At 39.1% G+C, this 27,351-nt stretch overlaps 4 protein-coding genes across 8 annotated transcripts; 2 read left to right on the top strand and 2 right to left on the bottom strand.

The window, feature by feature from the left end:
* Positions 1-1,415: 1,415 nt before the first annotated feature.
* On the bottom strand, positions 1,416-14,668 carry ppih (peptidylprolyl isomerase H (cyclophilin H)). The gene is made up of 9 exons (XM_035159994.2): positions 14,463-14,668; positions 6,259-6,323; positions 6,120-6,143; positions 4,706-4,750; positions 3,903-3,945; positions 2,912-3,004; positions 2,516-2,603; positions 2,370-2,410; positions 1,416-1,888 (listed from the first exon to the last, which is right to left on the bottom strand). Exons 1-9 carry the CDS (start codon positions 14,526-14,528, stop codon positions 1,820-1,822), a joined length of 534 nt encoding a protein of 177 aa, XP_035015885.1. The 5' UTR covers positions 14,529-14,668; the 3' UTR covers positions 1,416-1,819.
* Positions 6,486-11,190, top strand: si:dkeyp-100a1.6 (probable G-protein coupled receptor 160). 2 transcript variants are annotated; one of them, XM_035159992.1, is made up of 3 exons: positions 6,503-6,806; positions 8,043-8,170; positions 9,527-11,190. In XM_035159992.1, the coding sequence occupies exon 3, from the start codon at positions 9,572-9,574 to the stop codon at positions 10,670-10,672; it is 1,101 nt and encodes a 366-aa protein (XP_035015883.1). In that variant the 5' UTR covers positions 6,503-6,806; positions 8,043-8,170; positions 9,527-9,571; the 3' UTR covers positions 10,673-11,190. The 2 variants fall into 2 exon arrangements, with proteins under 2 accessions (XP_035015884.1, XP_035015883.1); XM_035159993.1 differs by lacking the exon at positions 8,043-8,170 and having other exon boundaries at positions 6,486-6,806.
* An 800-nt stretch (positions 14,669-15,468) lies between the features above and the next one.
* taf10 (TAF10 RNA polymerase II, TATA box binding protein (TBP)-associated factor) lies at positions 15,469-19,411 on the bottom strand. Its single transcript, XM_035160149.1, has 5 exons — positions 19,006-19,411; positions 18,268-18,425; positions 17,719-17,783; positions 15,973-16,087; positions 15,469-15,802 (listed from the first exon to the last, which is right to left on the bottom strand). Exons 1-5 carry the CDS (start codon positions 19,136-19,138, stop codon positions 15,713-15,715), a joined length of 561 nt encoding a protein of 186 aa, XP_035016040.1. The 5' UTR covers positions 19,139-19,411; the 3' UTR covers positions 15,469-15,712.
* A 1,357-nt stretch (positions 19,412-20,768) lies between these two features.
* On the top strand, positions 20,769-27,089 carry zgc:154075 (uncharacterized protein LOC556929 homolog). Of its 4 annotated transcripts, none has more exons than XM_035160405.2 (14): positions 20,769-20,818; positions 21,287-21,395; positions 21,692-21,776; positions 21,863-21,936; positions 22,285-22,344; positions 22,605-22,712; positions 22,955-23,011; positions 23,240-23,370; positions 23,724-23,778; positions 23,987-24,079; positions 24,185-24,319; positions 24,940-25,041; positions 25,615-25,776; positions 25,945-27,089. In XM_035160405.2, exons 2-14 carry the CDS (start codon positions 21,303-21,305, stop codon positions 26,071-26,073), a joined length of 1,284 nt encoding a protein of 427 aa, XP_035016296.1. In that variant the 5' UTR covers positions 20,769-20,818; positions 21,287-21,302; the 3' UTR covers positions 26,074-27,089. The 4 variants fall into 4 exon arrangements, with proteins under 4 accessions (XP_035016296.1, XP_035016300.2, XP_035016299.2 ...); XM_035160409.2 differs by lacking the exon at positions 20,769-20,818 and adding an exon at positions 20,825-20,984; XM_035160407.2 differs by lacking the exon at positions 20,769-20,818 and adding an exon at positions 20,841-20,984 and having other exon boundaries at positions 21,294-21,395.
* The last annotated feature ends 262 nt before the right edge of the window (positions 27,090-27,351 follow it).

Below are 27,351 nucleotides of genomic sequence, written 5' to 3' on the forward strand. Positions count from 1 at the left end.
AATTGTTTAGATGTGGTAATATTATTTATATCAATAAATGACGGTTTTCGACATAGGTCATCTTGGGACACGGCACCCTCTATGAATAATATCTGCAATATCCCTTCAAAATGTGAAACCCCATATCACATGACTGTTTCTTGAAAGGATTCAGGATTCACTGGTAGAATATTTCAAACTATCAGTCCTATTTCCTGTGAACTGTTACATGATTATCCCTCTTGAATCTTGAAAAGCTCAAATAAGGAAACTCAATCCTGATGTAATACACACACTTTGGCCAGAATAATAAAGCAGTTAAATGCTGTCGTTATCCAGAGTGAGTTCAGAAACTCCACTTCCAGTAGCACAGACCCAGACTGAGTGTGAGGACTCCACCACAGAACCACCCCCCCTACACACCCCACCCCCACCCATTGTCATGTTAATGCTCCACTGGCACTGTTTATGAGCATTGGCTAATGTGTGAAGAACTTGGTGTTAATGGCCGAGCCCCATTCTCCCACACAAAGATGGGCTTTAGCATTGACCCCAGAAAGGCTCCCCACGAAGAGCCCCCCCCCCAAAAAAAACCCAAACCTTCTTCCTGCCTCCGTAAGAACAGAGCCTACATTTGAAAGGATTCTTTTGTGCTTATAGGGAACGAGGTCCAAGGCAGGAGAGGGAGAGCGTGGATGGGGGAGGGGCTCTGGAGGCTAAGATTTGTATGGATGGCTGGGACAAGACGAGGTAACCATAAGTTCAGCAGAGGATGGCTTGGCACCGCAGTGTATGCCTTTGAGGACTCTCGTTGTCTTTCGCTGCAGTGTTTCCCTCCTCTGCACCAGAGAGGCGGAGATTGATTATGACCCACTATCACCTTAGAATCTGTTACTATAATTGTCTAATCAATTCCTTGATAAATTGTATCCCTTTCCAAGCCATAGACTCAGAAAAAGATCAGTTTTTCTCCAAGGTCACAGACACGAGGAGAAAATAAGAAATAATTACAGAAGACAATGCATATTACGCTGGGTACACAATGTTCTTAAAATGCAATGTTGAACTCAGTTTTTAACCATGGATATGCATCTTAAATACACACTAAGTGAATCTCAAATGACAAATAAAAAGTTGGGCAAAATTGATCTAAAGGACCTGATAGTTAACAACATATTTTATGCTTTGCTACCCATTTGTAATTGGTCTTACGCTGCATCACTACCTGTGGCAAACACATTTAAACTGATGGACAGCATTTATAGTTCCTTGTTACTGCAGTGAGCTTAAATATCCTATCAAATATTCTCATGCATACTTTAAATCGTATGGACACATTTACTGTTTGGGGCCGAGAGACAGCAACATAACAACAATATAATGACAATGTTAATGTATATATTGCTTTTTTAAATAAACAAGAGAGCCTCCAAAAGTTTATAAAAAATGTAAAACAGTTTATTGAAAATAAATGATAGTGTATTTGAATTAGAAATGCGATTTTTTTTTTCAACATGCTTACAAATTCTCTATTTTCAGTCACAGGATACACAAACTGTCAATCACCGCGGGGAACATGAAGTTCCACTGAATTAATTTAAAACCCACGTAATAAACACCCACCAGAGATGTGACTCATCTTATTTGGGTTTAGATGCAGCTTTAAGTGGGGATTAGGTCGTAGAAAATGGCCAAAATGATCGAATTAACTTTATAATGTCCTTCATCGGAAAAACTATGCAGGTTGATATTTGCTGAGGTGTATCAAACAACATTTAGACACAACTTCATGATTACAGAGGATGTGTAGTTTTTACACTGGTTGTTGTGAACAAGCTGATCACATCTCTCCACACTGTGCGATGAGGATGGGGAGTTTGGGCTTGTTGTTTGGCCCCGTGGGGACATTCTGTTGGGAGGGAGAAGGAAAATTTCAGAACAACAAAGATCAATCATGTTAACACTACACCCAACTTCAGTAAATGTCAACAGTTGGATTTCAGTCACAGTTTGGATGTTCTGCTGTGAAATATTTGCGTTTTATACATCAGCATGGAGGTGGTAATATCCAGTACAGTGAAGACCGTCAAAAACGATAAACAGGCATTTATGATACATTCTGACATTCATGTGAGAGATGAGGAAAGATTCAGAGGACATAACAAATTGTGGCACTCCTTATGAAGATGAAAATATTTATATGAATTGTAAACAAATTAGCATTTTCAAATTTGTACTATTATGGTTGCGGGTGAGGGAGTGAGCCCCGGCCTCACTGTGGTTTGCTAAGTGATCTTGTCAGTGTACAAATCAGTTTAAAATGTCTGATTTATTCCTGGAATCATTTTAACAAACATATTACATAAACTAATATTCAAATGAGTATTTACCTCAATTTTTCTCACCATCAGCAAACCATCGACCACTTTTCCTGAAACAGTTGAGAACAAGACAATTAAACTCTGGCACATGGACAAATATATAATGCAGCTTTAAATGAATATGAATACAAAATGAATACTGTAGACTTACTCACCGAAAACAACATGCTTCCCATCTAACCAGTCACATTTAGTACAGGTAATGAAAAACTGACAGCCATTTGTTCCTGGACCACTGTTTGCCTGAGGAGCATTATATGGAAAGATTAAAGTCAGACTACTAAGAAATAAAGGCAGTTTTAAACATTAATTCCAGGTCTAACTCACTCTGAATGCATCAATCAAATCCTATTGTCTATAGAGATTGGGGCAGTCACGCCACTTTGAATGGATTAATCACACCCTAATTAACTTTGTATTTGTGCAGTACAATACAGGATATTCAACATGACTGTAGGAAACGCCTGTCTTGATTTGGCTGAAGTCAAAGTAAATAAACCCGTTCCTGATTCAGGAGTATCCCTGTCTTTTAGATTACTCTGCATACATACCATGGACAGGAGACCAGGCGTAGAGTGCTTCATTCGGAAGTTTTCATCTGCAAAGGGACCCCTATAGATGCTGCAGATACCAGTGCCATCCCCCTTCACAAAAGACAAACAGTACATAAGACAGGACACAATGAAGAGGGCTGAACACGGCAACTGTTCTGATGTTCTGTAATTCAACACACTTCCCCCAGAGGGTGACAGAACAAAGTATTTTCCTCCAGCTCCGTTCAAACATCACAACAGGGGTTCATATAGTTTAACCAGGAATGGCAGATAGTTTTATTGCGCTACTTGTGCAGTGTACTTGTGGTGTATTAATTTCAAATTCATCTTTTTACGTATTGTCTATTGTTTTGTTTTTTTTTCACTATTCCTAACTTAATGTCTGCTGTATGTTGGTTTGCCATGCAAGTAGACAGACAGAAAGATACTTTATTGTCATTGTAGGCATACAACGAAATTTGTTTGGTGACTCATAAAATCAGCAGCAGTAAATACTACAGTGAGAGCAAAGCCAGTCTAGAGTCAAATTTTCTGTATATGCAGATATCTGGCCAATTGGGCTGATTCCGATAGTTGAAGGGGTGTGTAAAAAGGTGGATGATGCATACAGAACATACTGTACCATCCACTGAAGCAACCTAGTATACATGCCTCAGGGTTTTGGTCTTAGTATGGAACATATAGAACCCATTACATTTTGGTGTAGATGTGGCTTGAGGGCTTTAATTTTTTTTCAAATGTCTGAGCAACACTCTCTGCACAAGATCATTTTTAAGCTACTCTGTTTTTAATTGTGTCACAAGAATAAGAAGATATGTTGCTCTGGTGTAAGATATGAGTGTTACAAGTTATTTCAGTTCAGTGTTGCATTTATCCAAACCATGCATGCAAACAAAGACAGATACCAAACATTACCCCTTGAATGATTCTGGGACATTTTCCGCCATGAACATTAACCAGGCAGCGGTTGAAGTGTGCATATACTTACATTTACAAAGTCCCCTCCTTGTATCATGAAACCTTTGATCACCCTGCCAACAAACAATTGAAAACATTGATTAAATTTAGCTTAAAGGCCCCATAATTTACACCTTTCTGGGATTTAATTTGACGTATTGGTACCCCTAAGATGATATATCAGTGGTTTAAAGTAAAAAAAAACTGCAGCAATGTGTATTTCAATGTCCTCTCTTCTGCCTCTCTCTGGAGCTGCAGACAGAACAGGCTGTTTTCTCCTGCCTCCTGAGCCCCAATCCTCTGATTGGCTGACTGCACTTTGAGTGACACGCGACCAGGCCTATCACCGGTCTCATTCTGGCGCATTTGACGATCTCTGGCTGTAAACATAGCTGAAAGTCACGCTATGTTTGGCTACCACTATAGAAAATAAGCCACATAATTACAGTCGGTTACAACAGGATGTTGCTGTTAAACCGTCCTTCATGTTTGTTCAAGTTGCTGTGTGTCGCGTTCAGGTGTGGAGGGGCCCCTCAGGACTACCAACAGGCTCTGAAATGTCATGTGTTTAATAATTGGAGTAGAGAGTTTGCTATGTTTGCACAATGTACAACATTAGGTGTATATAAAATACTAAGCCTGAATAAAAATCACATTCTTTCAAAAAACTTTAAATGAGTGCCTCTAGGAGAGGCTGTTTAAATACCAACTTCCAAAATCTCAAGAGGCGGTAGGTTTCTTGTTGAAGTGATTTTGAAATAACTTTATAAGTAACCCATTAACAATCCTTCCAACATCTGAGCTCAAGGTGAGCTTGACAAAAAAAACTTGTACCTGTGGAATGTGCAGCCTTTGTAACCAATAGGGACTCCATCCTTCCTGGGGTGCAGATGTTTGAGACAGAACAAATTTAAGTTAGCCATAAAGATAAAACACAGTGTATAGCATTACAAACTATAACCTTTCACCAAGTAGACCTTTCTATGTCTCATCAGTTTTGACAGTAAATGGGTCTCTGGTCAATCCATACACACCAGGCTGCAGGCCAAGGTACATGACGGCTGGCAGCCATCATTTTAAGGGTCCTTTTATACTGGAGCTGTCTGAGGTGTTCATGACAACACATTTGTGTTTCAAAGTCTACACACCACGAGGGAAGACTGCTGGCATGAGGAGCACTTGGTTCTGTTAAATGGTGACATATTCCTTTTATAATTGTCCTGCATGCTTATTGTCCTGCATGCAGGACAATAAACTTCCTTCTCTGGAGGTTTTGTACTCATGGCACAACAATTCCATCCCGGTTCTGGGGTCTGTACCATGAAGCGAGACAAGTGGGTGGGAGACTAAGTGGTGATAGCAAGCTGGTGGACTTTAAACTGAGAGAAATCACTGTGGCAACCAAAGACTATATATAGATAAGGGTGACATGACAGCTCCTAAAGATGAAGCCAAATCATCCTGATTTCCCCCTGGTGGCTGGCTGCAGTAGGAGTCATAAGCCCAGCCTCCTGTATTTTTGGATGGAACTTTCACCAAACTAAAAAAATCAAAAGTATGCGTCAAACAAATTTTTCTCAAAAATGGTTTCTGTGATTTTATGTTATATTTTTTGCTGCTATAAAAACATCATGATTGACAGCTGTGACTGACTGGTCGTGGTAACATGGCTCCACATCCCAATCACTACTGCGCAATCTCTGGCTCCAAATGATGTCAAAAGCACAATATGTCCATATCCAGAATATTTTAGATTATATTATTAATATTATATTTAAATTTTTGTACAAACAGAGGAAGTGGACACGTGTCATTCATCTCTACAAAGTCTATGATGCCAACATTTGCAGCATGACTAACCTGCACCAGAGGTTTAATATTTGGAAACTATTTCAGAATTATCTACAGCTTCACAAAAAGAAAGAGTCACTTGATAACCACCTCTGTGATACCAGTTATTCAGGAAGGGTGATGTTAGGCTCAGTGAAGCCAAACAGCAGCAAACTGCTGCTTCTTTCATATGCACACATGTGGTGGAGCATGTAGAGGATGTGGCCGACAGAAACCTATTGTGGTAACCAGGTTTCTCCTAATGCATTAGCCTGATAAAGGGAACAGCTTCAAGTTTCAAATGTCAGATTGTTTCTTATTAAATGCTGGGATGAATGTGTAGGCCGTTTCCGCTGCAGTGTTTTGGTGAGCAGAGTGTTTTTGTACCATCAAAAAAGAAAACCCTTCACTGCCTTACCTGAATTCTCCAGTGCAGAACTGCCTGCAAGAGATGATGAAACTGTAAGTAACAACTCAGAAAACTCAGAGTCTATTCCATGACAGCAAATTACAATGTGAATTGTCATGAAAATAAAAAACACCATCTTTCTCCTCACCGGAAATTCTCTGCCGTCTTTGGAACCACATCAGCAAACAGCTCGATCTTCATCCGTCCGACATCCTGATAAACAGTTAAAGAACACAAAATGAGATTTGTCATGAAGACAAAAACATCACACGTACAGACTGCACCTTCTTCTCTTGATAAGTAGAAAATCATTCCAGTCATTTTTTCATTTCTGTCTTTGTGTAAACATTGTACATATTTCAGTTCTCTGTTGGTTTCGCTGAGAACATTAAGTTGACGCTGTTTCATTTCAACAATACATGATAATGCAACCCGATAGTGATACAATTTCCCTGTGGTCAAAGCACGCATAATCAAAATATGTAAAACATTACTGGACATAATGCCGACGACTCACTGTAAAACAAGCAGCCATTACATTTCCCATCTTTGCTACGACGGCCATGCGGAATATGAAATATCCCAGGGACAAAATGACACACAGAGGCAGAGTAACATGGAACAAACATTTGATCTGCTGAGGGTTTTCTCTGGCTGGAGTGCAACATCCACCGAGGTCAGGCTTCTTAATGACCGGTAAGACAGCTTTTATCAAGTCAGGCAAAGATAAATAGATTTACTGTCTCAGCTTGACTGATCCATCCTGTTGAACTACTTTTATTGTGATGCTGGAGTAAGAGTGTCGAATTTCAAAGATCACCTTTGAGACCAATTTGAAATTGAAATAAATACTAAGAAAGATGAGAAAATGGGTAAAGTTAACTGATTTAGACAAAAGGACGAAGGTTTTCAATTCAGAGTCGTGTAGAGAAGTTCAAAGGGCCGCATCTCCCACACGCACTTTGTCTTTTATGGGCACTTAAAGGGGACATTGTATGCCCATTTTACCACAAGTTGATATGGTTCCTTGGGGTCTTAATGAAATGTCTGTAACATACTTTGGTCAAAATACCACAAGGATCATTTAAAACAGCACCCTTTTTACCCTGTCTAAAACAGCCCTCCACAGAGTGACCTGTTTTGAGTGCCTGTTCCTTTAAATGCTAATGAGCCAGCTCCCCCCTCCCCCCCATGATTTTAAACGATATAAATTACATATTTTATATGATATAAATTATCAAATATGCATCCCATACTTTGTATTCCCCTTCTGTTGTCCTGGAGTTTTAATTTTTCCTTAGAGGAACCATAACAAAACGTGCAAGTGTTTTTTTTCCAGAGTTTTTGGGTTGGTAGACATGCCAGATACCCACATTAACGTGTAGAAGCACTAACAAAGTGGAATTTGCATGATATGTCCCCTTTAATATACACACCAAGGGCAAACATTCACTCAAAACGAACAACCATTACACATGCTTCACAACTTTAGCATGTGGATTATTATTACTATTACATAATTAATACGATATCCAGAGGCCAAGTATAGCTGGTTATAACCTCTGACTGAGGATTTCATTGAAAGGACAGCCAACCCGGTGTTTTTGTCACAGTCAGGTAGCAACCTCAGGCCTCCAACAAGCAGCACTTGATGCCATTTGTCATGTAATTGTATCGGGACGCAGCGCAAGCCCCAAACAACCCGGTAACAGGGTGTGGTCTGAACCAGCAAGCGGTGTATGGAGGAAGTGAATTTCTAACTGGGTTGCCTGTCATTTGAAATATAAATAGGACATAGCAAGTGGTTGTCACCTGGGGCATATGGGAGGGAAAACAAGCAGGTTTCTCAAACACAACAAAAGGTGTGTCCAACCAGTTGTTAGCCTTTACAAATAGAAAGGTGGGGCCATAAAGTACAAGTCTCCCTGACAGAACTCAGAGTCCTGCACTGACGAGACTTGACGAGCACACACAGGACTCTAAGCTGCATCACTGGACCAGAGTTGAGCATCTGTACGTCTACAGAGTCTCACTGGGCGACGATAACCCTGAGCACAGAGGTATAGGCTTCTTAGAGCTACACAATATTTTATTTCTTTCACCTTGTTGAATAAATGCTGCATACTTCAAATGGCAGAACGTGTTTTACCCGTCATCGATTTTAAAAGTAATGTGGACATGCACGATGAATGAGTCTATGGTTTTAACATTGTAAAATGTACATGAAATCCATTGTAGAGAAAGGGAAGTCAGAACTGATAGGCTATTTTTTCATTTTTTTGTGACAAAACAACATATTCCAGAACCAAACTGCAATTATTAAAAGCTAAATTTATTTATTTTACAGGGGGAAAAAAAGTATAATTGCTAGTGAAAATCATGTGTTTTAAATAGGCCTTGCTGGGAAAACTGTGAAGTAGAATGAGATCAGTGTTGACAACGTTCTGGCTTTTCCTTACGCAGTAAAGTGGAATGTTAATATATACAATTAATCCTGATGTATTGCATGCATTTACCATCAAATGTTTCCTCTGACTGTTCAACATTGGCTTATATCTCAATTTTATTTAGACAAACTTTTATGAAAGTAACCTTTGCATGACAGAATATTCCTAACATGTACCTGCAAAATATGGATGTTTTATAACTGATAGGCTAAAGTTTCATAACCATTCAAAAGCAGATCTTTTAGTGTAAAGACTTTAAGAGCCTGGAATATGTATCAAGATTTTCTGCATATTTTGTGGAGTATCAAATTCCACTGATATGTAGCAGAGGCAGGCCACCTCACCTGAAAAAAATATCACTGCATCATAAAATATATATGTATTTATAAAATATGACATAAAGCAGGAGCGGAAGAGAGCAGGGGCACCTCTTCACACAGCAACAACCATTCTCATTTGTGGGACTCATATTAAGGCCAACAAACCTGAGGAAGATTTTTACTGCTCAGAGTTTGTTCTTCTACAGCTTATGACCCTTAGTCTCAAATCCAAATGGGTGTGTGTGTGTGTGTGTGTGTGTGTGTGTGTGTGTGTGTGTGGTGTGGGTGTCACATTCTACATTTCGGCATCAGATTGGCTCCATGTTGCAAAAAAAAGAAGAAAGAATTCATTAAAATAAATATGAAGTTTAAAATGAATCACATGTTTGTCTCCCGAGCTGTAGAAGAGCTAACTTAATTTGTGCAGTAAAGTTTTCCTCTGGGAGATAATGGCTATATTGATTATGAGACTAGATGCATATAGATGCTGATTTCTTGGCTGAAAACTTTTTTTCTGTGGAAACTTACTACCTAATCATCCATACCGTCCCTGCATGACCCGCTAAAGTGTGTTCCACATTCCAAAGCCACACCCTTGTTGTTGTTTTTGAATTATTGACCATATCCAATCTTATCTTGTCTTTCACAGCTTTTCCTGGAGCATCTTCTCACTGAACTGAGCACGATAACTTCAATGTTGCCGGACATTCCAGTGTTTCTTGAAACTAGCAACAACTTCAAAATGCTAGCCATCTTCGAGAGATGGGACGAGACGTCTGGCCATCATATAGACAACACTGGGAAGAGCCTGTTACTTATGCTTTCCAAGTTTGGAATGGACACAGTGGTCTTTCTCCTATGCTCCGGGAAGCTGTATACCTCCTTCTTAAACATGTGCAGCCTGTCCATCGTCCTCGGTGACCTGACGATGGTGCTCTACATGACAGCTGCGTGGTTACTCGGGCCTGAGAGTTCTCCTGTGTCACTTTGCTACTTTTTGGCTCACATCTCAGCAGCATTTAAAGCACTGCCCATGCCCATGATTGCCATGGGTATAATTGACTACTCGATTGAAGACACCCACCTGGCCAATAAGAGCACCTTTTGCAAATTCCTCAGGAACGTGGTGCTGACATTGCTGGTGTGGATGCTTGCTGTTGTTTACGCCGTTGCTTCTACAAAAACTGAGCTGATGCAACTGGTTTATGCGACAGGGATAAAGGCTTTGGCGTGTGAAGTAAAGGAGTCCACATTTATGACCTACTTCATTTTGGGGCTTTTCTCTGCAGTAATTTTGATGATGCTGCCCTTTTCAACAAGCATTCCCATGTGGGTGAGGGAGGCTGACAGGTTGTCTAAATCGAGGGAAGAACCAGAGAACCAGAGGAGCGACTTGTTCACTTCAACCCCATCCACAGAGACAAAAAGCAGTAAGGAAAATGATCTGGGGGAGAGCAACTGGCTACGGCCGCCTCTGTCGCTCAGTCTAACTCTGGGCTTTGCTTTAGTTTGGATGCCTTTTCTCACAGTGTCTGCAGCTTGTCTGGCCTTTGGCTTTGTAGTGCCTGCCTACATCAGTGTTAACCTATTTTGGCTCGAGTGCACCAAAAGCTTACTGCTGGGAGTGGTGTTCTGGGTAAAGAGCAAGTCACTTGGGCCATACAGCAATCTACCTAACAATGTATGCGTATGGCATGTTTTCTGGCATTTGAGTAAAGGAACATGGCAGCAGCAGCTCCCTACAGGTGTGTTTAATCCATCAAAAGGGAAGACAAACCCTTTTTTCTACATCTGACATTAAATGTTCCACAATAAACTTTTTACATCACAGAACTGACAGCAGAAGTGAAAACCATGAGATATGGAAGCTAATTAAGACTTGTCTGTGTACAACTACAAATTGTTTGCATATGTGAGTGTGGTGATAATGAAAACTCCATTTACCATATATAGAGATAGATAATTAACCCTGCCATGATTTAGGACCTACACTGCAGCCGGCCACCTTAAAAGCTTTTGGAAAGCAGTGTGGTCATCCAACTTTTTAGCACCTGGACGAGTTTCCCGAATTAAGCATGAAATGAGTGTAGTTGACAAAATAAACTTTTGAGGAGCAAACATTTGTAAATATTTACAAAAATCACTATAAATTTTATATTCTCTAACTTTTTATATGTTTATATGTTTGCACAGCTCTAAAGCTGATTTATTATCTAAAGGTGATTTTATACTTTTAGGGAAATGTTATGTTAATGATATGTTATGATGACCTCCTTAAACTGGCGTGTCTAAATAAAAACATTCTGAAACACAGTTCTGAATTGTTCTTTCACTAAATCATGTGTATTTTGCTACCCTTTGTCACACTAAGCCAAATCTTCACCAATTCAAAAAGGTTGAATGTTCATTTCGGCCCTCGATGAAGACAGTGAGTTATAATCAAAAAGCTGCAGGACCTTGTGATGGAACTGTTTTCTCAGCTGCTGTCTAGGAGGTCGAGAATGAACTTTAAAGACGAATGGGCTGCAAAGTTTCCGAGACATGCTTAGATATCTTATAATCTAACAACTCCATGACAACTCCCTCTGCTAGGGAAAATCAAATGATATGATTCTAATCTCTAGAATATCTTAAAGGGGACATAGCATGCCCATTTTACCACAAGTTGATATGGTTCCTTGGGGTCTTAATGAAATGTCTGAAACATACTTTGGTCAAAATACCACAAGGATCATTTCAAACAGCACCCTTTTTACCCTGTCTAAAACAGCCCTCCACAGAGTGACCTGTTTTGAGTGCCTGTTCCTTTAAATGCTAGTGAGCCAGCTCCCCCCTCTCCCCCCATGATTTTAAACGATATAAATTACATATTTTATATGATATAAATGATCAAATATGCATCCCATACTTTGTATTCCCCTTCTGTTGTCCTGGAGTTTTAATTTTCCCAATCACATAATTAAATGTCTCCCTCTGCCCATCCACTAGAAGCACACAAGCAGATAGACAGAGAGAGAAAGAGAGGGGTGGGGGGCCAAGGTCATGTAGGGAGACTTCCAGTGTATTGTGACGACACAATACACAGGAAGCTCATTCGAGTCACTCAAGCATGACGTTTCTGACTTAGAGGAACCATAACAAAACGCGCGAGTGCATGGTAGACATGCCAGATACCCACATTAACGTGTAGAAGCACTAACAAAGTGGAATTTTCATGATATGTCCCCTTTAATGGATTGGATCCGATTGGCCAAACCACCTCCAGGGGGGTGGGGGGGGATCAAGGACTCATGGTGGCCACATTGAACACAAGTGTAATTACAATTGCCTTGTCAATCCATATACACCAACAACGTCATTGGGAATCACATGTGACTGTTTCCAAATTAGCGAGGTAGCAGCAGCCAATCAAAAAGCAAGCTATCACAATAACACAGTGTCACAGATGGTTATCGTCTCCTTCTATTTTTCTGTTTTCAAAGGTTATGTCAACAAACCTTTAACAACATAAGACTATTGACTTGCACAAACCAAATGTGATGACAACTGTGAACTGGTTTGCCTTCAACTTTTAACCTGTGAATACCTGAGGATGTTTTGGTACAGCTCCACCTTGAACCATGTCAACAGAGGAGAGACAATTGAACAAGGTGGGGCATAGGCCAGACAAAAAAAGAAAGGCGTAAAGACTTTGATTCCCCCCCCACCCTTCTCCTAAGAGACTGAAAAGTGTACAGACAAGAACAACCAGATTCCAGATTTTTTTCACTAAAGTTATGCACTTTATCTAGCTGGTCGCTGCTGCTGGTACTAGTGTCATACACATTACATGTGTTGAGGTTTTATTTATTTTGTATTATATATTTTAACATTGGTTTAGGATTTATTATTCTATTATTTTAAGGTCTCATATTTTATTAATGTTCTTTATACTCTGATGTATTTTAAGTGAGTGTATTGCATTTTCCTCTTGTCTTTGTTTGGGTGAGCTCGCCAAGTCAAATTCCAAATCAACTTTGTTAATATGGCCGTTGCATTTTAAATCTGAATGTGTTTTTTTAGAACTTTACCTCAATCTATTACTGAATTCTACTCAAAAATATTTCATGGTAAAAAAAAATATTTTGATGTGAAACCAGTCAGGGACTTTACCAGAACTGTCAGGGCGGAAAAGATAGCCTGAAGCTTTAAAAGAAAAAATAATACATACTGGAAGTAGCAGCGCCAAGAAAAGACAAACTAAACAAAGTCTGTGTCATGCACAGAAGATTAAAATATAGCTATTTTCAGAAAATGAACTCCAGAAAATGTCAGATTAATGTGTCCAGATATAATCCTCACATGAGGAACGCAGCAAAAGATTGTCCAAGTCAGACAAGATCTCGAGAGCAATCGATACCTGGGTAGAGCATGAAGAAGGAAGTGATGTATAAATCCCACCTCTTTTTCATTCCAAGATATTTGTATCAAATCAATGACGTTTCTGAGGTCTGGTTATAAAGTTTCTGCTTTTGCACAGTGAACATTACAACACACAGGAGAAAGACTCATCGAACAAGAGAAGTCAAAGACGAGAATCCAATGGAGGAGATGACTGCTGCTTTTATTTTATATGTATACAAGTATAGATAAACATAAATGGTGGGGAGAAGGGCCAGTATAGGTTTGATGATTATCTACTTTCTTATTTAAAAAATGTGAAAGATTGCGAATAAGTTCAGATTTGTGCATAGGGCCGGTCAATAAGGCCTAAAATCATACAGATGTTCATATCAGTCAATACTAATAATTATCACTATAAATGTCGAATTATTATTTCGTATACATTTAAAGATATTTACTCCTGAGTGAAGCCTGTGGCTTTAAACTGTTGTTTTAGTAGAAAATGACAAAAACTTGATAAAAAGGGACCTCAGTTGTGTTTTACCTCCTAACTAAGTATTTTATAACTGCATGTTAGACTTTGGTTAAACTATTATATGATTGAAATTATGTTGAGATAATTATTGATATTGTTTTGCCCTAGTTGTGCATTAATGACTTTAAAGAGTGAATTTCTCTAATGCGAGTGAAGTATCAGGTCAGTTCAGGTTTATTTAGCTTCAGAGAAATCTATAGATATCTATATATCTATAGATATAGATATATAGATATATAGATATAGATATAGATATAAAAGATAGTTCCTTCTGCTGTAAAAGTTATTTAAATGTTATTGTGATAGCAGCCTGGGTGATGTTCTATGTTTAGCTGCATAGGGACCGCCATGAACGTACTGTAGCCTTAACATAACTATCATCCTATTTGATTAAACACATATAATCGTGCGACAATATTCAACTTACTCAAAAGAATAACCTCCAGTTCAGTAATGGCCAATGCTACAATATAAACACCACACTATGAGCAGCTGATGGAGAAGTAAACGATGCGTCGCTATATAGCAGATACATGTTTTTAAATGGAGAGGTTTAAATCCCACTAAGGTAGTGTATAGCTTTGAACCGGAACGACTCATCACGGTGAGAATGAGAGACGTTGACGCAACGTTAGCTTGATGCTAAAGTAACAGTTCCTCCACTCACCTGCCCTCCGATGGTGAGGTCGAAGAACACGATGGGGTTATTGGGGTTCGTTGGTTGAACAGTCATGTTGAGGATTCTCTCGCTTCCGAACACTTAACTAGTACACAGGTTGACTCAGTGCACGCGACTTATTTGAACATCTAGCATATGCGCCAGTTAGACACTACGGCGGCTCGGGAGGGACATTTTACGGTTCGCGATTGGGGACAAAAATGTGCAAATCGCGAAAAGGCGCTATTTTAAAAGCTTACACGAGGGAGCCGCCTGGTGGCCAACTACAAGCAGAGACCAAAATCTGCCATTTTAAATTCTACACACTTTTTAAAAGGTCACTACTACCCATATTTAAAAAGAATGATGGAATTGGAATATTTACAGCTGTTCTACCTCTATGTATGTTGACACACAGCAAATAATAGTAATCTGGCTTTAGATTAAACCATTTCCAAAGCAATATTATACTTTATATACATTTTTTCAACTTAGATTTAACCTCTCTAATAGTGATTCTATCTAATGACCGCTATAAGAGTATCATTACAATTTTCATTTTAACAACTAGCTTGAATACGATGGTTACACAACTTCTGGTGTCTTTCTCCCTCCTACTTCCCCCACTCTTCAAACCCACCTCTCCTCTCTCCATTTTTCTCCTCTCATCCTAACCAGCCAAGGCAGATAGCTCTGGTCTGGTTCTGCTAAAAGTTTCCTCCTGTTAAGTGGTTTTTTTCCTCTCCAATCACCAAGTAGCTTGTTGTTGTAACTGTTGGGTTTCTCTGTCATTTGTAAGGTCTCAACCTAACTATGTAAGGTGTCTGAGGATAATATATGTTGTGATATGGCGCTATACAAATACATTGAATTGAATGAATAGTACACTTTAAAGAGGCTGCTATTGCACTTCCACTTGTGTTGGACACTATGGACCTCTTTCAACTAATGCAGTCTACATCCGTCCAGTATTACTGTCAAGTGCCATGTATAACATCTAGGACAGACGTCAAGGTTTTTGTTAAGGGTTTTATTTCCACAATAAAATGTAATGTTACAATTTAACATAATGTAAAGGTGGCTTCACAAAAAATAACAAATGGCAATGTGACTACAAAGATTTGTCAAAGCTGTACTAAAGCACGATGATCAAAAAAAAGACATCGAACAACAATGATTTTTTGCTGTTAATGGGCTAATGGGTCAGCAGGGCGATAAACCTAGCAAAAGCAAAAAAAAGCCTCAAAGAAAACACAGGTCTATGTGAAGTAATATGGCTTCTTGACATTGACGCCATATTCTGAGAGGGCAGGACTCAGGTCTTCCATGGTCAGAGTGTACTTCTTATCCTGAACAGGGAGAGGACAAAAGATGACAACACCATGAATAGAAAAAAGATACAACTGTCACCATCTTTAACCAACACTCCCCTTTTCTCACAGACAACACTGCACTGTACACAATATTGTGTGGAGGGATCACACTTAAAGGGCATGTTAAAAATGAGAGAAACACAGACCTTTGTCTTATTCCTTGAGCTTCCTGAGGCAGTTCCCTTCATTTTACAATATTGCAGTGCATCATTGGCAATGTCTGAGATAAACTTCTGAGAGGCAAGGGAGATCAGTCGGATTCTGCAGAGATGGGGGAAAAAATTAGCTGTGGTTTTTCCTTTTCATACATCAGGCATTGTGTCTAATATCTAGTGTGGGAAAAAACAAGGCAGTCAGACCAAGAAATCAGAACAGCATCTTTCATTAAATGACCATCAATGGCCTACAAGGCTTTAAGAGTCTGTACTCTATGCCCATACATGCTTTTGAGAGTATTGGAAATTAGTCACTACAGTTATGTGCAGACAAAGTAAGTCAAGCTTTTGGGTTTACCTGGTTTTGGGCAATAATTGGTCATAAAATATGACCTGATCATCTTAGTGTAGACAAACATAATGTGCAGAGGCTAATGACATACAAACAATGATAATCTATCATTCCTTATTGAACAAACCCATGAACCAGTCAAAGTTCCCATAGAAAACTAAACAAGGAAGTAAATAAGTGTATGTGATGGCTAGTTTTGGAGAAGCAGCTTTCTCCATAACCTCCCCCCACCTTGACACCATGGTCAATGCACCAAGATTTGTGTATTGTAGACTCCGTAATAGAGATATTAACCAGCTCCAGAGATTATTTTAAGCTTTTACCTGGTACTCTGGCTTCATTTCCCCCCCACTGGCCATTATGCTCTGTGCCTTTAGAATAATCTGAGGTAGGTGCACACTATGAGGAAGAAATCGCCTCAATATGTCTGATTCTTTGTGATCACTGTAACACGTTGGAACCAACGATTTGTGTGTTATTAGTTAAAGTAGATTGTGTTTGTACCAGATCTAACCACATCTTAAGAATAATGTATACAAAAATGAAGATAATTCCCAAGGGTTCACTTAATTTTTCTTGCCATTGGATATATGAGTAAATTGTACCAGTATAGATATATAACAGTTCCTTGTTTTTCTAAGAATAAATTCAACACCTGTCTAATAAAGGTCGGATAAGTGTGTCAGTCAATCGAACATTAAATAGGTTTCTCTTAATTTAAAAGTTTACGTTTGGATTATCACTAAATAATCAATAACATCCAGCAAATCACAGCAGTTTGTCCAACGTAATTCAACACAGGTGAAGGTTTTCTTTTACAAATCACTGAAAATATAAGAAACTATACTAAAAAGCATACAATTGTGGCACAGACAAAATACAACAATATTCAGACATGTCATTAAGTTACTGGAAGATTCACTGTATTTTCTCAATTCCCCATTCGAATGTGTCAGTTAACAAACTGTGGCATGGCCCTTGCTGGTCCCAGCTGTTATTCTGTTATTATTTAAGCACAACAGGACAACATTTGTTTTAAGACTGAAAGGCACAGCATGTTCGCTGACGGGGGATGTTTTTTAATTCACAGTTTAAACATTTATTTCAGATTATCAGATATTCAAATTCCAAACATTGAATTTTACAAAAAAGCTACATGGAATAATCAAAGAGCTTCACAATGTCTCTCTCATTTACCAATTCAAAGGTTTCCATCTACAGCTACTCAGGACCTCTGTGTGGGTTTTGCTATGTAAGTTGAAAGTAAGGACTTATTTCTAAATGTGACAGCTATGAAAAGCACTGTGCTTTGTTTCATTTGGTTCCATTGGCTATCGGCAGAACCACTCTCACTGAAACCTGCAGGTAACCTTTGCATGACTTACATTCTCGGATCAGAGGCCTCAAAGCCAGCTCGGTTGAGGTAGTACCCTGTAACTGCATCAGGAATCTGAAAAAGAAAGAATAAGCAGACTTCATCTTGTGGTCAAGTTTAACATAACTTTCTTTCACTTCAATGGACACATGTATGTGAAGAACATTATATATAAAAAGGGGATATGGAGTTGATTTTGTTCATTTAGTGATAGTTATTTGATCATTATATTACACCCATTATACTGAGGCAAATTATTCAACAGTGCATCTTTATGGCAGTATCGAAGTCTTAGTTGTTAATGTGATTGAGAAGCTTGATTTTCCAATTACTTCAGTGGATAAGCCAAAAACAGACAACTGTACCATCTGTATATTTTATATAGAAAGTTTTGTGACTTCATTCCATTGAACTTAGTGTTGGATATTAGTGAGTTCAGCAGTCATGACAGAAACACATATCAGGCGTTTCCAGCATTAACAGTGCAATGTCTTTCTGACCAAGTATCCCTATGTGTGAACGCAGTATTACACAGGGTGACTGACAACACTGGACTTACTGTGGGAGTGTACTCTTCCAGCTGCATGAGGAAATCTGCCAGGGGTGTGGTGGACATGACAGGTTTTACATCTCCATTGGTGATGCCACCGGGCAGATAGACGCCATTGGAGACCGATGTGTCTGTGGATGGTGTCACCATGGCCGCTGATGTGGAAGCTGTGAGAAAGTTACTGGGATGAGTTTATATTGAACCAAGGAAACTAAATTGTTTTATGATCTGCAGCATTTGCGCTAAATCCCAACACTGCTTGCAAAAGTGCTTTAGCACTTCCATTTACAACATGATGTCAGTTTATTAAGAACATTGATCTAAACAAATGCAGTCTGACACAGCAGTTTTGGAATACTTAGGTTATAATGGTCGGTTTGCCCTGAAACTGTGTTAGAGAGGCCTTGACTCGACTGTATTGAGTTACTATGAATAGGGTTTCTATTATATCTATAATAGGGACACACGTAAAGCGTCCTTACGTCTCTTGAAAGGCGCAATATAAATTCAATAGAACTCCGCGGCACCACAGTCATTCAAACACTTATCTAAAACTATTTCAATAAAAGCTGAACATTATAACCTTTATGAATAGAATTACACACAGGACTGTTGGAATAGACTGCAGTCGTTTGATCTCTAGCCGTGCACCTAACAAACTGATCCACCCTGTGCACAAAACACCTCTCCCACCTTGAACTAAGCTAAGAGTTTAGCACAACATTAGCCAAAGTGCTATAACGTTACCATTACTCGTGACCGAAGGGATGCTGCTGACGCTGGTCGTTGCATTATCATTTGCGATGCAGTTACTTGAAGTTGAAGAGGTCGTGGATGGCACTCCGGTTGTGACAGACTGATTAACGTTGTCAATGTTCATGTTGTTGTTAATGTTGGCTAACGCGCTAACCGTAGCTAGCTAGCACGAAGAAAAGTCCAAATATGCCCAAAAGCGCGGCCCCCTAATGTATAGCTCGTAGACTGGGCTTGTACAACGTAGTTTGTTGTAGATTCAAGCTGCTTTTGTGAAATATCTGAGATTAAAATAGCAGACACGAGGGTCAGATAGCGTCAGAGAGGTTTGCTACCGAGCAGCAGAAAGCTAAGCTCACACTGCAGAGCTAGTCGCGTCACGTGACGCTGGCTGAATGGATCGGCTCGGACGAAGTGAGCCGAAGATCTCCGAGGATCCTAAATAAGGCGGTTGGAAATTGTTCAGTTGAATATTCACATTATATTTTTCTCCGTAGACATATTTAAGTTCGCTTTTAACGGTGTAGCAATTATACATGATAACGTACAAAATCCGAATTTTAACTGTGATCAAATATATGTTTACAAATCCGTCAATAAAAACACATAAAACAAAATACACAATATATAAACTGTTGAGGTATTTTTCTATGAGAAGCAGCTGTTCAGTGTATGGAGGGCAAATGAATAGAACCAAAAGGGGATTGACATGGAAATATATTATTCTTTTTTAATCACCTTAAGAGACAAAGAACATGTTTCAAGTGTTTATTTGTCATGTGTAAGTGAACACAGGGTCAACAGTGCAATATAGTGTTGGACGAGGACAAGTCAGCTCAGCAATGCAAAAGAGCAATGTCATACAGAATAAAGCAAAAATAAAAAAAAGAGAGAAGATTTTTTTTAAATAAATTAAATGTAAAAGAAAAATCTTCTAGAATAACATATACATTAGAGGATGCAAGTGTAAAACCAAAGTGAAGAGTCTACTGTATAACTATATGTATATATAACTAATTGCAATTTTTTTCAGGGGGGGGGGCAAACAGTACAACAACGATGAACAACTCATTCAATCCATCCTGCCTGCTAATAACTAGGTTCAGATGTACCCAGCAGTACTGGTGCTATATATGCTCTATATGGAATATAGGTTTACAGTAAAAAAATATTGTATTTTATAGTGATGTATTTATTGTATTGCATGTAAAAATATAAGGAGATTATTAAAGGGAAAAAATATGCCACTACTCCTACACTGAACATAAATATAGGCTACTGTAAATGGCAAATAGAAATTGGTAGAAATTAAACAAATATTTTGTCTATAGCCCCTCCTGCCTGTTTTTCAAAGAATTTGATTATACTTGAGATAGTCTGTCTGAAAATCCCTATATACCTCAGTTTTATTTATATTTTTGTTTGATTTTACTCTGATTTAAAAAAAAACTTTTATTTAGCTTGAAATGATGCCTATAAAGTTAATACAGTTGTCATCTTCCAGGTGTCCTTCAACACAGATAACTATATCCTGGTGTGTTAATAAACCGAGATTTTCAGACTATGAAGCTGTGTCTGAGCGGTAGAGTGGGTCGTCCTGCAAACAGAAGCAATCCCGGGCCGAAGTGTCCTTGGGCAAGATGCTGAACCTTTGGTTAACGCGTCAACTTTGTAATGTAATGTAAAAGCCGCCGTTTCCGAGGAGCAGTGAATGCAGCAGCTGTACCTGCTGCACACTATAGGGGGCGCTGGGACCAGGCTGGGACACGTCATGACTGCTTTGAGGGGGTATTCACCGCACGAAGAAGTGAGTCTCTCTGGTGCTGACTGAACCAACCTTTACACTCTATGGAACCAAGGCGGAAGACACACAAACACACACACACACACACACACACACACACACACACACACACACTCTCTCTCTCACACACACACACAGAAGGTCTTGACAGGCGTGTGGAACAAAGCAGGTACTGATCCAAGCAGACATGTTACAAACTGACGGACATTATTAATAGAAACGCTGTTTAACACATGGATTATGTATTATTACTTATGTTGATGTGTTTTAACCCATAGACTGTATGTAAAGAGGTTTAACCAGTGTATTTAGATGGATAGAGGGGTGTGAAGTCTGCAGCCCACCCTCAAATCATGATAATGTGTACCTAGTGAATGATAACATATCATAGGGGCAGTCGAGGTGAACGGCGTCACTGACTGGTGGCTTAATCTTCCCCTGCATTGAGTGAGTTGTGTCTTTGTGTGAAAGTTCACAGGGAACCAGAATGACGTCCCTCGTCAGTGTGATCGTGGTGGGAGCTGGATGTCGAGGGGAGATCTACTCCAAGTTTGCATCCATCCATCCTGAACGCATGAAGGTCAGGAGAGAGGGGATTCTCCATCTGCAGCCCCCAGATAGTGTTGATAATTTACAGTAGTGACATAAAAGTATTCTGACATCAGAAAATCTCATAGAGGAGATCACTGAGACGAAACCCATGACAAAATATCAGAGACAAGCTCATGTCACAATAGAGGAGCCTCAAATCCATTTGTGACCGAATTTAGTTTGCATTTTTCTCCTTTTACAACCATTATGAAGGCGGTTACAAAGTAGATTATTCACATAAAAGGACAAATAAATACTTGTTGTGTTTACTCTTCACTCTTTCAGGTGGTAGGAGTTGCTGATCCGAGGAAATTTGCTCGCTCTAAACTTCAACAGCAACACAAGATTGTAGATGAAAATGTATTTGACGGTGAGCATCAAAGGATCAAAAGTATTAGTATTATTATTATTCTCATGTTGAAGTATTGAATTGCTTTTTTTTCTCTTTTTAATCAGACTGGCACTGTATAGTTGAAAGAGAGAGGTTTGCAGATGCTGTGGCAATTTGTACTCCAGACAGCCTCCATAAGGTAAACGTACAATGTACACACACACACACACACACACACACACACACACACACACACACACACACACACACACACACACACACACACACGTAGGTATAAAAACACTCACTTTTTGAATTTTTATTTTGCTATTGCAGAAGAAACACCAAATTTGAGTCAGTGTGTTATACAGTTTTTCTCTAATTCTCATATGACGCTTTCCATATCATATATCTCATCAGCAATGTGCAGCTACTGCTCAAAGACTCTCACCTTATTAATGGTGTGAAACTGAAAATGAGTCATTTGTAAACTTTGTCTTTGTTTCTTGTCTAATCATCGTGGTTATTCGACGGGTTTGTTCTCCAGGGGCCTGCGGTGGCCTTTGCAAAGAAGGGCTACCATATCCTGCTGGAGAAACCAATGGCAGTGAGTGTTTTTCAAATGAGCTTGAACTCTAAGCATCTTAACATAGAGCACACGTTTAACTTTCAATATTGGTTTTAGTGAGTCTGATTTTTGCAGTAATTTCTTTGAGTTAATTTATAATTCAGATTTTTGATTTTGATTTAAAAGTGACCCTTTAAAGATATAATTCATCCTCATTTGTCAGTTTCTGATCTCACAGTTACTGTGATTGCATTTGTGTGACACTCATGCCCTGCTTACATGTGTCCACATGACTTAAGACAACTGCAGAAGACTGCGTGGCCATTGTGGAGGCTTGCACTAAGAGTGGCGTGATACTGTCGGTGGGTCACGTTCTCCGGTATGATCCCACCATCCACAAGATAAAGGTGAACACTTCATTTATCAAAACATCCAATAGTTTTCTTCCACCGGCTTTACTCACAGTTTATTGTTTCAAGATGTAAATTTCTTTCCTTTAACACTTAAATGTAGTTAAGCCGGAATTACGATGGTAAGTACTCTTAAGTGAAAATGCTAAATGATCAATCACTTGTATTGTAATGAGGTTAATGGGGATTGGTTTGGTAGGGTTGCTTTGTTTTGGTTGAAAATTTAATTATTTTCGTAGGAGCTGATAGTCGCTGGAGTCATAGGTGACGTGATCCATATTCAACACCTTGAGCCAGTAAGAATGAAATATATGAATATAATATAATTCTTCAGAGCTCCTCATCAATGGTTTTAATTTAACAATCATTTAAATTGTGGCCTAACTGTTAGGTCTACACATTATTGTGATGTTTTAAAAAGATCTTCATGAATCTTATATTGTTCCCAATTCAAACTTATATGCACCTAAACATTGTACAGAGCTTTGAACCCATGAAACTAATATGATGTCACATGTGTACAGGTTGGGTTCTATCACTTTGCACACTCATTTGTTCGAGGGAACTGGAGGAATGAAGCCGAGAGCTCCTTTGTTCTTTTGACCAAGTCGTGCCATGACATCGACCTGATACACGACTGGGCTGGAGCACGCAGGTAAACCACCAGACAGCAGTCAATGATGAACTCCACGCTGGCATTAGGTTTAGAAATATAATGCTGAATTAAGTTTGAATTAAGGTTTGATAGTTTACAATTTATCAATAGACTTTATAATAAATAACTATGAATAATAAGAAAACACAAATACAACATTTAAAGCAAAATGTAAACATAAATGCACATCTTTTCTGCATTGTTTATTCTGTAAATAAAGGTTTTCGTATCTCTAACCTGATAGATTATCAGATCCATAGTCTCTGGGTTTTTAAGAGGAAGAGGTTGTTTTCTTTGAGTTTATCCTGTTTGTCCTAATATTGAGCTTGAACCCGACAGTTTCTACTTTGCAGGTGTTTGAAACTGTCATCATTTGGATCAGTGAGCCACTTCCGAAAAGAAAACAAGGTACGTGGACTGTTCACAGTGCGAGGTCCAACACAAATAATCACTCGTATAACAACTGCAGATAGAAACAAACAGTTTTCTGATTGTATTTAGTTTATTCAGTGTAGATCTCTGAAACAGCTTGAAGATCCTTGCTCTGCTCTATTGTTGACAGAAATTTCTGTCCTGAGCATGAATATTAAGAATGACATTGTTTGTTGTTTGTCAGCCTGCGGGTGCTGGAATGCGCTGCCTGGATTGTTCAGTAGAAAAAGTCTGTCCATACTCTGCACGCAAAATCTACCTGGACAGAGTGAAACAGGTGAACACTTCTCACAGATAATCTGCATTCAACCATCAATGAATATAATCATTTACCTGTTATGCCTCATCTTTTATGTGCTGTGTGTATTTGTATATGTTCTAGGGTCACACTGGCTGGCCTGTATCAGTCATATGTCCGAGCTCGTTGCCAGACATCGAGTCAGTAACCGAGGCACTTAGAACTGGACCATATGGCCGCTGTGTCTACGAGTGTGACAACGATGTCTGTAGTAATCAGGTAACAGTGGCTTCACAGCAGATTCTTAATCTCCTTGGGCACAACTTACTATCCAGCTTTAACCCTCTTTGTTTCGGCTTGAATAAAACTCTAATTCCTGTAGAGATGCACCAGTATTCATGTTGCTATCAAACATACGGTTAAAATAAACTCTAGTATCAGATGATAATGTTTCTTGTCTGCTGCGAATAATAGAAACCAAACTGGGACCTGACAAATCAAACTGGGATGATTTTCAGATTGAAGAAATAAATATTGTCTGAATTGTTTTACAGCATCAACTCACATTCATTCAAGAATTAGCAGCACACTGTCACAATGTTGTTTTTATTTTGGATGAAGCCACAGGCTGTATTGCCCTTTTGTACCTGTCCACTCTGAACTATTGCTCAAGTTGCCTGTTATTGTTTACATCCTTCCCCCTCTATTTATTTACTGATTTCTCTGTCTTTTGAAAAAAGAGATTTGTAACCATTTTCAAAGATAGTTATTTAGATAGAAAACGTATAATGTACTTTTATTTAAAAATACTGTATATATGTGAGGTCATTATTTACAGTTAGAGGCACAACACACTTTCCCCTTTTGTCTTGTCTTGTTCATCTGTTGTGTTTGACCAGGTTGTTAACATGGAGTTTGAAGGGGGCCTGACAGCGGTCTTCTCCATGGTCGCCTTCACTAAGGAAATATGCAAGCGGAAAACAACCATCTATGGCAGCAAGGTAGGACGGAAAGAAATGTGGAATTCAGAAAGGAAAAGGGAAAAAATTCAGATATTTAAAATACAAGAGATGCTGTAAAAAAAATTTAATATATATATAAAAAACTAGAATTACACTCAGTAGAGCGCAGTCCACCGCCAACAGCCCCATTTGTTGCCATACAGCAGCTGAAAAACGACAGAGCACGAAATCGCTCCCACTCATCGATACCGACCCCCAAATATGTCTGGGAATTTTCACCAAGACTAACAAATAATAAAAAATACAAAATCTGCAAAAATATTAAAGACAGTGAAAAAATAAATTCCAGTTCCACAGTTAACCGTTAAAATGCAGCCTGTTAGACCACAATTTACAAATCACACAGATTTAAGCTATGCTGGATTAAGAGTTGACTAATTGTGATGTACCACACCAAGGCAATTTCCTGTATGTGTAAATATACTTGGCAATAAAAAGAATTCTGATTCTGATTCTGATTCTGATGTATGTTAAGGAGCATGCACTGCACGTCTATGATGAATGTATCAGCTACGTGCCACAGTTTCTCCGCATTGACGTGTGTTTTCACAGGGGGAGCTGTCATACGATGGCCATGATGTCTGCGTGTTTGACTTTCTGACCCAGAGTTCTATCAAGCACACAGTGCAGGATAATACTCCCTCGGTGTTTGCCATGAGTGGACACGGTGGAGCAGACTACCACCTGATGGACGCTTTTATTTCAGCTGTGGCAGTGAGTAAACTCTGTCGAGCTTTTATCTTTCTCCTTAGCCCAAACCAGAATGAATCATTTGTTTTTTTGCAGAATATGAAAAGATTTGATTTGAATCTTTTGTGAACAGTTTAGTTGTTCTTGTAACTGTAACTGTTACCGTGTGTTTGTGTGTGTGTGTGTGTACAGAACAATGATCCATCCCTGATCCGATCGGGTCCTGAGGAGACGCTGCTGAGCCACCTGCTGGTGTTTGAAGCTGAGCGTTCTCGTCTGGAGGGCAGGGTGGTGTACATCGGTGATGGTAGCCAGAGCTAGATGAATGTTCTCAACTTGAAAATCAAACACTGCTTTCAGCCATGCACTGAACTCCGGATAATCTCCTGACATTCTCCAGAGGGGCTGTATGTGAGAACGCAAATGTCCGAAGGAGGGGCTCCGGCCTTTCTCCAGAGTTTCTCCTGCCAGCCTCCTAGTAAAAACTCTTGATAATGTCTGAAGGAGCCCATGTGAGAACACAGCAGGAGATCCCCTGGAGGATTCACCATGAGTTAGTGGGCGTGTTAATGACGCTTCCAACACACGTCAGACGCATAACTGAAAAGAATAAATACAATAAATATCAGGAAAGCAGTGCCATACACCTAGAGGGCACAGACGAAGATGTCAAGAGAGCTTTTGATGATGAGGGGTGACGTTGGTGTCGATGTACCGCTAAAAAAACACGTGATCTCCGCAGGGGAATAAATATGTTACATCCTGCCTCCTACATGCTGCGCCACCCCTCACCTGAACACTCCAGGGATTTCTGTGTCCGAGGTGAGAATCTTCTGCTGCGTTGTTCATGTGTGAAAGACAAACTCCGGAGAAAGTCATGTCTGAAAACAGCTTATGATACCTGGATGATTAAAGACAATTAGACTGGTGAATGAATGACCAAATGTGGGTTTTTATGCTCATGATTTTGTTCCAATTACTCAGGGAATTTACTGCTGTCTGTGTTTGTGTGACTAGTTTTTTAGTTAGATTATGTTAGCGACAACATTTGTTGTTCAGGATAATGTTTTCAGTTAGTAATGTATTAATTCATGTATTCTCCTAATTTATTTTTAAAAGTTGTAAATCTGTGTGATTTATATTTTTAAAAAAATGTTGCTTAATGTACCTCTGAATGTCATCCCACACATGATCTGACTTCTACTACATGTGTCACTTTTATATCTCAGAATATTCATGATTGCTGAAGACAAAAAAGTACTAATGAACAAAACTACTGGTTATTTGACAGAAAGCACTGCCTTTTTTTTTACTGAAATAAAAATCTCTTTAATGGATATTCAACGCTGATTGTGAACTAATGCACTGTTGCACTTTTTCGAAATCCAATGTTATTAGATTCTGACGACTGGTGCATTTATGGTTCATATCATCCTATAAAAACATTTACTATAAAGTAAAACTAATCACAGTACATTTGTACGAATCTGATGCATTTGTTTAATTTTGATTAGACAAACATTCACATCTTCAAAAACGTGCAGTGCCCATTTCTTAGCCCTTGGTTGTTTGCACTATGGGAACAAATTGGATCCAATT

This window comes from Hippoglossus stenolepis, chromosome 6 (assembly GCF_022539355.2).
Source record: "Hippoglossus stenolepis isolate QCI-W04-F060 chromosome 6, HSTE1.2, whole genome shotgun sequence".
In the NCBI taxonomy this organism is placed as follows: domain Eukaryota; kingdom Metazoa; phylum Chordata; class Actinopteri; order Pleuronectiformes; family Pleuronectidae; genus Hippoglossus; species Hippoglossus stenolepis.

Bases quoted from the DNA above. Each gene is read 5' to 3' on its own strand.
- si:dkeyp-100a1.6 (XM_035159993.1), top strand. From the start codon at position 9,572: ATGTTGCCGGACATTCCAGTGTTTCTTGAAACTAGCAACAACTTCAAA.
- ppih (XM_035159994.2), bottom strand. From the start codon at position 14,528: ATGACTGTTCAACCAACGAACCCCAATAACCCCATCGTGTTCTTCGAC. The intron at 3,005-3,902 runs GTAAGTATATGC...TCTTTTGTGAAG, and splicing joins AAGGAGGGGACTTTGTAAAT to GGGGATGGCACTGGTATCTG. The intron at 1,889-2,369 runs GTAAATACTCAT...CCCTCCCAACAG, and splicing joins TGATGGTGAGAAAAATTGAG to AATGTCCCCACGGGGCCAAA.
- taf10 (XM_035160149.1), bottom strand. From the start codon at position 19,138: ATGAACATTGACAACGTTAATCAGTCTGTCACAACCGGAGTGCCATCC. The intron at 18,426-19,005 runs GTAACGTTATAG...ACTTTCTCACAG, and splicing joins CCCTTCGGTCACGAGTAATG to CTTCCACATCAGCGGCCATG. The intron at 16,088-17,718 runs GTAAGTCATGCA...CCATCTCTGCAG, and splicing joins GAGGCCTCTGATCCGAGAAT to AATCCGACTGATCTCCCTTG.
- zgc:154075 (XM_035160409.2), top strand. From the start codon at position 20,860: ATGGAACCAAGGCGGAAGACACACAAACACACACACACACACACACAC. The intron at 22,713-22,954 runs GTGAACACTTCA...TTATTTTCGTAG, and splicing joins CCACCATCCACAAGATAAAG to GAGCTGATAGTCGCTGGAGT. The intron at 23,779-23,986 runs GTACGTGGACTG...GTTGTTTGTCAG, and splicing joins ACTTCCGAAAAGAAAACAAG to CCTGCGGGTGCTGGAATGCG.